Source organism: Danio aesculapii, chromosome 11, assembly GCF_903798145.1.
Source record: "Danio aesculapii chromosome 11, fDanAes4.1, whole genome shotgun sequence".
In the NCBI taxonomy this organism is placed as follows: Eukaryota; Metazoa; Chordata; class Actinopteri; order Cypriniformes; family Danionidae; genus Danio; species Danio aesculapii.
The window spans coordinates 15,805,478-15,815,449 of record NC_079445.1 but is presented as its reverse complement, the minus strand read 5'-3'; the positions used below and the strand labels follow the sequence as shown (position 1 = coordinate 15,815,449).

Genomic DNA, 9,972 nt, shown 5'->3' with positions numbered 1-9,972 from the left:
AATTCCCAAAAAGAGGTTTGCCATGCTTGTGGCATCATATTCAAAAAGATTTGAGGCTGTAACTTTCTGCCAAAGTTGCATCAACAAAGTATTGAACAAAGGCTGTGAATACTTATGTACATGTGATTTTTCAGGGTTTTTTCAAAATAAATTTGCAACAATTTCAAAAACTCTTTTCACATTATCATTATGGGGTATTGTGTGACGAATTGAGGAAATACATGAATTTAATCTATTTTGTATATTTTATATATATAAATTTTTTAATATTATCAAAGTCCCAGTCTTTCATACACTCTCAATAAATATTCAAGCTATCACTGGGGTGGTACCTATTGTAAATTGTGCAGAAAGGTTTATATTGACACCTTAAAGGTACAATGCATGTTTCAAAAGTATATCGTACTTAGCGTTTCCATCCATTTCAATCAGCAATAAAAAGATCAGGCAAAATAGAATTTTATAAATACGTCTGATTGTTTTTCAATAACTGTGGGTAAATGTATACTTAAAAAAGTGTTTCCATAATTTTTAAACAGAAATAAAAATACCAGTACGCAATAAGATCTTATAAATGTATGCAATTATTTATATGCCTATGTGTGTGTTTGTTTCTCTTTCCCATAGATTCATTTTCATGATCAATTTCACTGCATAAGAAAGCCTCAGTCTCAAAGCTTCACCCATCCTGTTCGTGTCTGGACCAATACAGAGTGTCATCGGTGAATCAGTGAGCCAATGAGAAGACGCGATTCCAGTGATCTAGCAAAAGGGCGATGATGCGTCCATGTAACGGGACTCCTCACATCTGCGTTTACTGCCATCAGCCACAAAGCCAATGCTCACGGAATCGAGTGTAAAATAAACTTCAAGGTAAAAGCAACATGTTATCTCTTGCATTGATGGACGTTATCAGATTATTTGAACTTACTTGAGCAAACACACATGGCTTTTTAGTGTGTGTATGGTTGAAATATTCAACATTTACAGCGGCCGCAGCCTTTATGCTAACGCGATTCTTCCTTCTTTGTTACGACAAACAGAAGTAATTCACGCGACACGACAGTGCGTCGCTTCGTTCATGTCAAATGTGTACTTACTTTTTGAAATCGATGACATGATAAATGTTTCCTGTATGAATGGGTGGGAAATGCTAAGTACTATTTGGGGTTGACTTGACTGGGCATTTATGATGATGCAGCGTACAAACACGGTCTGAGACTCTCTTTTTGTCTGTTTTCATGTTTTTAGATGCAGTTCATGCTGCTTTTTAGCAGGCAGGGAAAGCTGCGGCTTCAGAAATGGTACGTGCCGTTGTCTGACACACAGAAAAAGAAAATCTCCCGTGAGGTCATTCAGATGGTGCTGGCACGCAAACCTAAAATGTGCAGCTTCCTGGAATGGAGGGATTTGAAGATCGTCTATAAAAGGTTGGCAAACAACCTGCATCGCATGGAGGAAACTACAGATACATTGTATCTGGCATTTTCCATGAATTCGGTAGACTTGGGTGTTCACTGATTATTTCAAACGCATCACAGGCACAGATGTTACGCTGTTTTTGTATTGTAAAATATATTATTTATATTTGATAAACTATTAAATGAAATGAAGTTGTCTTCGCAAGACAAGGAGCAAGTTTTAAACACTTTAAATGTAAGTAGCTCCCCTGTAAAACGGTAAACATGGTCCATCCCAACTTAGGGAGTCTGACCTTCTCTCAGCTGTATTCAGCAATTCAAATGGCAGGAATGTAATGTTGACATATAATTAGCTAACTTTCGCTAAGACATATTTACTGTGTATGATTATTATATTTAATTTACTTTGTAACGATGGTTTAAAAAACATTTAATTTAATTTAAAAACCAACATTATTATTAACATAGATTTGAAACTATTAGAAGATTGTAGAAAGTAAAAAGGCACAACCCTGTTTAGCAGCTTTGAAGAAGCACAATTGTAAATGAATTGTTACGATTATATAATATATAATATGATTATAAATATAGAAATATTGTGCAGTTATTGCAAAGCATTTGCAGCATTATAAGCAATGTTGACATCATATCTCACAGTAGAACTGTCTGTAATGATTTATACATTATTTTGGAGCAAATAAATGGGATATTTGACTCTCGGATCCTGACAATTCTGTAGTTTATATGTGGAAAAAAAACTCATTTCATGTAAAGCCTGAGCATAGTTGAGTTAAAAAAAGTAAAAGTAAATTTTTAATATCAACTCTTAACTTTGTTTATTGGACTGCCTAATGCTAATTTAATTACAGTGTATAAGAAAGCATCAGTCACATTGTAAAATCATTTAAATATTATCAAGAATGTGGAATAGAATAACTTTTCAGAACAACACAATCTTCTTTCTGATGGCAAGTAACAGCTTTGCACTGTGGTCAGATTAAAAGAGGAACAGAAAAAGGCTTTTGATTTCTTTGTACAGAAAGCTAAGCTTTATTTCACATTTCAGATATGCCAGCCTGTACTTTTGCTGTGCTGTGGAGGACCAGGAAAATGAGTTGATAACCCTGGAGATCATCCACCGATACGTGGAGCTGCTGGACAAGTATTTTGGCAGTGTGAGTTTTATGCTAACGTTTGCTATTCAATCTCAAGCATCTGGTGTTTATCAGATGTCAAATGAGCAGTTCACCCAAAATCACATAATTTATTCATCCTTGTGTTGTTTCAAAGTCCAAAACCATTAGGGCTTTAAATAAAAACCATCCATATGGCTTTATTCCAAACTTTCTGAAGCCAGATAATAACTTGGTTTGATGAACAGAAGGAAATCTGAGCTATGCAATCTGTTCTGAATAACGTCAATGTGTTTTAAAAGACATAGACCTAAACATTATTTCAAAGATAATTTTTTTTTTTTACTACAATAATATTAGTAAAAAAAAGGGTGACACAGTAGTGCTGTGTAGTGCTGTCGCCTCACAGCAAGAAGTTGGCTGGTTCGAGCCTCGGCTGGGTCAGTTGGCGTTTCTGTGTGGAGTTTGCATGTTCTCCCTGCGTTTGCATGGGTGTTCTCCGGTTTCCCCCACAGTCCAAAGACATGCATCACAGGTGAATTGGGTAGGCTAAATTGTCCGTAGTGTTTGTATGTGTGCGAATGAGTGTGTATGGGTTTCCCAGTGATGGGTTGCGGCTGGAAGGGCATCCGCTGTGTAAAACATGTGCTGGATAAGTTGGCGGTTAATACCGCTGTGGCCACCCCAGATTAATAAAGGGACTAAGCTGAAAAGAAAATGAATGAATGAATATTAGTAAAAAAGCTAAATAATACAACACAATATAAAACAATTTTAACTTTTACATGTCTGGAAAGGAATTTAGGAATGTCTAGGAATTTAATCCTACCCAAACCGCTCTGTTAATTAATAATCATAACAATAATCATCAAATAACTCCATGATTGTGTCATCTCATCCTTATCTTAGTAAACTCTTTTCACACATGTATAACTAAACTGCAGAACCGCCAGTAAAATCGGTTCTTTTTCTACATACATTCTAAAAACCATGTGTTTATCAACCGAGTCACACTTGGACATTGCTTGCGCTTTAGTCTGTTCCACTAATTCACTCCACACACAGAGATACAAAAATGCAAGGATGTTTACACTCTCTCCTAAAATCACATCTCTCTTCCTGTTAATATTCAAAATGGTTTATTAATGAGGAAGTAAATTATTCTTTGCTTTTATACTTTATTCCTGCTGTTTGAAAACAAAACAAATGAATACATTTTAATATCTTTGATAAAAAAAAAATATAGCCAGTTTTATGAACTATCTCTACTGCTCTTTTTTTTGCTACATAGATATAGATGATGATCTACATTGAGTTGCCCCAAACTTCTGAGCAATAATTGAAATCTGGTAATAATGCACTGTAAATTGTGTAGAGTGATTTGTGGCTCAGAAGATGCTTATTCAATAGAGAGACACTTTTAGTTTATTATGTACATGATTTATGTGAGATTTCCAACTTAATTTATCATATATTATCACCGTACAAATGTATTTTCATTTATTCATTCTACGTCCATAGAATCGCCATCGAACTCTTTCTATATCTATAACATTTCCTTGTGTCTGAACTTGAATACTCTTAATATTATTGCAAAATGCCATATATTTAGTTTTATTTCCATGTAATGATAATTTATTTCGGTGGCGCGGTGGAAGGTCGCTGGTTCAAGTCCAAGCTGGGCCAGTTGGCATTTCTTTGTGGAGTTTGTATGTTCTCCTCGTGTTCACGTGGGTTTCCTCCGGGTGTTCCGGTTTCCCCACCAGTCCAAAGACATGTGCTATGGGTGAATTGGATGAACTAAATTGTCCGGAGTATATGAGTGCATATGTGAATGAGTGTGTATGGGTGTTTCCCAGTACTGGGTTGCAGCTGGAAGGGCATCCGCTGCATTAAACATATGCTGGAATAGTTGGCAGTTCATTCCGCTGTCGTGTTCATTTATTTCTAGCAAACCACTTTTTAGTTTGCTCATCTACAATTAAAACTAACTACTATTTTTGATACTGTACTAATATCAATTATACAAAGCAATAATAACTTTGGACTGAGAACTGACTCTTGTGAAATTCCGCAAGTGTTGCTCAAGCATGTAGATGAGTATTCCCACAGCTTCAACTCACTTAGGGTACATTCACAAGGGGCATCAGCATCAACAGTTGATGGAGGGCCTGTCTGAAGTTGTGGCTGACGCAATCATCTTATTTGCATAAATCGATCTGGGGTGCGTTTCTGAAAACCATCGTTAGCTAACTAAGGCCGCAAGTTCCGTTGTTACAAACATAGTTCATTAATTTCCCAAATCCATCGTTCCACTGAACATTCGCAAACTGCTTGGCAAACTTCTATGCTTGCAACTACACCTCTAGAGCTGTAGTTGGAAAAATAGTTCCTGGCTGTGTTCTATTCCCCTTATGCCCCCTATGCCCTACTTGTTTAGAACATTCTAACATTTAAACTTGGAATGATTTAAAACAAAAACATTAAGGTCATCTCTCTTAGATGTAATTTGCTTTGAAAGTATTTTACAGTTCAGTTTTAGCGATCTTTATATTGACAGTTATTGACAGCCTTTGTAGTGCACTTTGAAAACATAGGTGACCTATTATAGGTATTATATATATCAATCATACGTTAATGGGTTTAATTTATAGTAGGTTATTTATTAAGAACTGTATCTGTACTGTATATGACATGGGCCTGTTGGTTAGAACATTTCTGCAGTGAATTGAATGTTTCAAATTGTAAAAGTAGACTAAAAAAATAAATAAATGAACAATATCCTTTATAATAATAATAATAATTATTATTATTACTATTATTAAGTAGGATTTTTTTCCCTTAATAAAAAGCCTAAATTAGGCCTACAACCATTAACATTTCATATGATTTATATATGAGATTAGAATACGTGTTAGCTTAGTGATTTTATATGGAATATTCTCAATAATATTTTTAAAGGAAACATCTATAGGTCCTATATGTGTCGTTTACATATATTTCAATTTATATAGAAAACAAGTGCATGTTTTTACCAAAATTAATAATGTTTTTTTTTAAATGAGAGTGCATGCAAAACAATAATTTGCTCAAAAAATTATGTTTTTTTTCTCTAAAGAAGTTTTTTTCTCTAAAGAACCCGTTTAGAGCGTTTTTAAAGGCGTTTTCCATTATAACTAACGTGGTTCAAACGATGGATCTGCAAAAGGAAGAATCTACAGTTTTGGGAAATCACTACATCTTTATTTTTCTAAACGATTTGACTTAATTTGATTTATTTATTTATTCATTATAATACATACATTGATTTATTTTCCAGGACAAATCTTGCTTTATTGCTGCAGTTTTGGCTAATTTTGATATCACATTATTTATTTGCGGTTTCCAACTAATTTTATGATCCAATACAACATCAAGAAACTCAGTTGCAAATACTCTTTCTATCACTTCATTGTAAATTTTTAAATCTATATAAATCTATCTATATAACTACTTTTTAATTTTCCAAATAACATAACCTTTGTTTTACTTATTTGATCACAATTTGTTTAAGTCAAACCATAATTTCAATTTATTAATTTCTGTTTTAATCAACTCCATAAGTTTTGGTACATTTTCCCCAGAACAAAAGATACTTCTATCAGCCGCAATTAAAATAAAGGAAACCACGCTGATATCTTACACATATTATTAGTGTAAATCATAAACAATATTGGACCTAAAACCGATCCTTGTGGTATGCCACAATTTACATTAGATATGAAGATTTATGGTTGACAATTTCCACGAACTGTTGCCTATTTTAAATAACTGCTTATCCAATCCAAGGCTACTCCTCTAATACCATACCTTTCTAATTTATTTACCAATATATTATGATTTATTGTATCAAATGCCTTCTTTAAATCTATAAACATTCCAACTACCTTCTCCTTTGTATCTATTTTATTAGTAATTTCCTCAATGATTTCTGCTAATGCCAGAGATGTTGATCTACTTTTCTTGAAACCATATTGCACATCAGCTAAAGGGTTATGCATTTCTATGAAATTATTAAGCCTTTCAACAAAGAGTTTTTCCAACATTTTTGAAGACAGAGACAGTATAGAAACTGGCCTATAATTTTTAAAATAGTGTTTATCTCCAGATTTATAAAGTGGAATCACTTTGCAATTTTCATTTCATTTGGAAATTTGCCAGATTAGAAAGATCTATTACAAATATGGTTTAATGGTTCTACAATGTCTTCAATCACTTTCTTAATTATATTCATATCAATATTATTCCAATCCATAGATGATTTATTTTTACATGTCTTTATAATACCTATTATTTCCTTTTCATCCACTACTTTAACAAAAATAGAATTAGGATTTCTCTCAATCAAATCAATATCCACCTCTTCTGTTTTTACTAAAAAAATTATTAAAACAATTTACTATTTCTTCCTTATTTAATTTACGGTCACTTTCAATGAAATATTGAGGATAATTTATATTTTTACTATGAATACCATTTCTTATAATTTTATTTAATATATTCCATAATCCTCTCAAATCGTTTCTATTATTATCTAATATTGTATTGTAGTATTCCTTTTCACTTTTTCTAATAATAGTAACTAATTTATTTTTTATACTTTTATATCTATTTTTAGCCTCTGAGGTACAATACTTAATAACTTTAGTAATAAAAAATGATGCATCGTACTATGATAGTTCAGCCGTGAGTTATGTCATTGTTTGGCAAACGCACCCCTGATTGGCTGGCGCTTGTAAAGTTGAGAAATTCCCAACCTCTGCAGCGAGCACGAATCCACAATTCAGTTTGACGTCACCCATTCAAAGTGAATAGGAAGCATTGACGCTGACGCCCCATGTGAATCACTCACTATACTTTAGATTAGTCCTTGATTTATCAGGGGTCACAAGAGCGGAATGAACCACCAATTACTATATGTTTTATGCAGTGAGTGCCCTTCCCACCACATCCCAGTACTGGGAAACACCTATAGACCATTTTAAAGGATGTAAACAAAAACAGTGGTCCCAACGTATTTCCTGCTTTAGATTTTTTTAATTTCTATAGCTTCTGAGAATCCAAAAAGAGCCATATATTGATAAATAATATTATGATAGCTCCTCTAACATTAAGGTATGATTGAATCTTGTTACAGTTATGAAATAGTTTGATAACAAGCAGGAAATGTTCATGAGCCAATGACATGACCACATTGAGAAGGTCTTTCATTCACACACATTAATTCACTATGGCCACTTAAGTTTTTCCCAATTCACCCATACCACGTCTTTGGCCTGTGGGGGAAACCAGAGCACCTGGAGAGAACCCATAGGAACATGGGGAGAACTCACAATCCAGTGGTACACCCAATACTACTTCAAATACTAGACTAGTAGATAATGAGATCCTTAGATAAAACTCTTGCAAGTGCTCCTTGTGAAGCTTTGTGTTTGAACACTAGGTGTGTGAGCTGGACATTATCTTCAACTTTGAGAAAGCCTATTACATTCTGGATGAGTTTATATTGGGTGGTGAAGCCCAAGAGACATCGAAGAAGAACGTTCTAAAGGCCATAGAGCAAGCGGACATGCTGCAGGAGGTGAGAATCGCAGACATTACTCTTTACAAATCTCATTTTTATTTAGTAAATGAATTAACTAAAATCTGATTCTAATCTTTAACAGGAAGCCGAGACACCACGTAGTGTTCTGGAAGAGATTGGCCTGACATAAATGTCGAGAGCACATCCTACTCCAAACGCATCCTACTGTCTTTTTTTCTGTGGGCATTTTCTCCAAGTCTGTATTTTAGGTTAGCTTGCAGGCAACAGTAGTGTTTAAAATAATCAACACTTCCAGCATTACCCATATAGACTCTTGTATTTCTACTGCCAAACATGTGAGGGAATCGAGCACATCGAAATATAATCTCAGTAGTTATGCATACTCCCCATAGCGTTCGACTGTTTGGATCAGAATGCGTGTAGCAAAGATTAGCGTTAGCATCCCCAAACTTTTCCATCTTCTCTGTATTCAAACATTACCTCTCACCTTCAGCTGCCTTAAAACACTCATCTCCAGCTCACACTGTAACTTATGCAACAAGTCAGCAGTTTGATACTGAGATTTGCTGAAGTGTTACGGACCAAACCATTAATTTCGCTTCAAAGGGGAACATAGATAATGTAAGCTGAACACTTAGACTTTTATGGGATAAATTGTATTAAATAAGGCACAAGTAAACACAACAGTATTAGTAAATTCTTGACCAAAAACACTGTAATAATTTATTCCTGTAAGCATAATTGGTATTTGCCTTTTAAAGGGAGAGTTCACCCAAAAATGAACATTTTCACATCCTTCATTTTGTTCCAAAACTGTTTGACTTCCTTCTTAAACACAAAGGAAGATATTTTGAAGAAAACCTGTAACCATTGACTTGGTATTTGTTTTTCCTATTATGAGAGTCAATGGTTACAGGTTTTCAGCATTCTTCAAAACATCTTCTTTTGTGTTTAACAGACTTAAGAAACTCATAAAGGTTTGGAAGCAATTGAGGGTTAGTAAACAATACATTTTCATTTTTTGGATGATCTTTAACCTTTAAACCACTGTTTTATTTTCAATGCCAAAGAATCTTCTCCACCATCTTCATGCCTTTTTCCCTTAAATTCATCTTTATCTTGTTTGACTTTGATTCTCTGACTTCCTGTTGAGGACACATGTCTTTTGAAGCTCTATCTAAACAAGAATAAAAGTCAGATGATTGCAGCATGTTGTCCAAGTCTTTGGCAATATCTTACTAATAAAGAATATGATTAGACGTGTAGACTAATTATTCTTTCAATCAGCATGAAATGAAAAGTCACTGTTTTCTAAATGAGTCTTAAAGGGATAGTTCACTTAAAAATGACAATTTGAATACACTGAAGTGATTCTAAACTTTTATGAGTTTCTTTCTGTTGAACACGAACAAGATATGTAGAATTGTTTTGGGGAAAACAGCTGTTGACATTGACGCTAAGAACAAAAATATGGAAGCTAATGGCTGCTTTAAAACATTCTTCATTGTCTTCCTTTGTGTTCAACAGAAGAAAGAGACTCAAATCGGTTTGGAGCACGTGAAAGGTGACATTATGTTTGGGTGAACTGACCCCTTTAATAATTTTATGATTTTGAGCTCACGTTAAGGTGTTTTTATCCAATCAACAACCATGAGTTGAAGTCTGCAGTTTTACTCTGATGCACAGAGATGAGCTGAAACATTCTGATTATGTACGCTGATGAGTGATCTCTACAGGACCCCTGAAGGTGTCCTGTGATATCTGGCTCAAAAATGTTGGCAGAACTTCCTTTAGTTCTGTAGGTCAGTGGTTCTCTGAGGTACAATACTTAATA

At 34.2% G+C, this 9,972-nt stretch overlaps 1 protein-coding gene across 1 annotated transcript; it reads left to right on the top strand.

The window, feature by feature from the left end:
* Positions 1-760: 760 nt before the first annotated feature.
* ap1s2 (adaptor related protein complex 1 subunit sigma 2) lies at positions 761-9,397 on the top strand. Its single transcript, XM_056468537.1, has 5 exons — positions 761-873; positions 1,252-1,430; positions 2,488-2,596; positions 8,037-8,174; positions 8,260-9,397. Exons 2-5 carry the CDS (start codon positions 1,252-1,254, stop codon positions 8,305-8,307), a joined length of 474 nt encoding a protein of 157 aa, XP_056324512.1. The 5' UTR covers positions 761-873; the 3' UTR covers positions 8,308-9,397.
* The last annotated feature ends 575 nt before the right edge of the window (positions 9,398-9,972 follow it).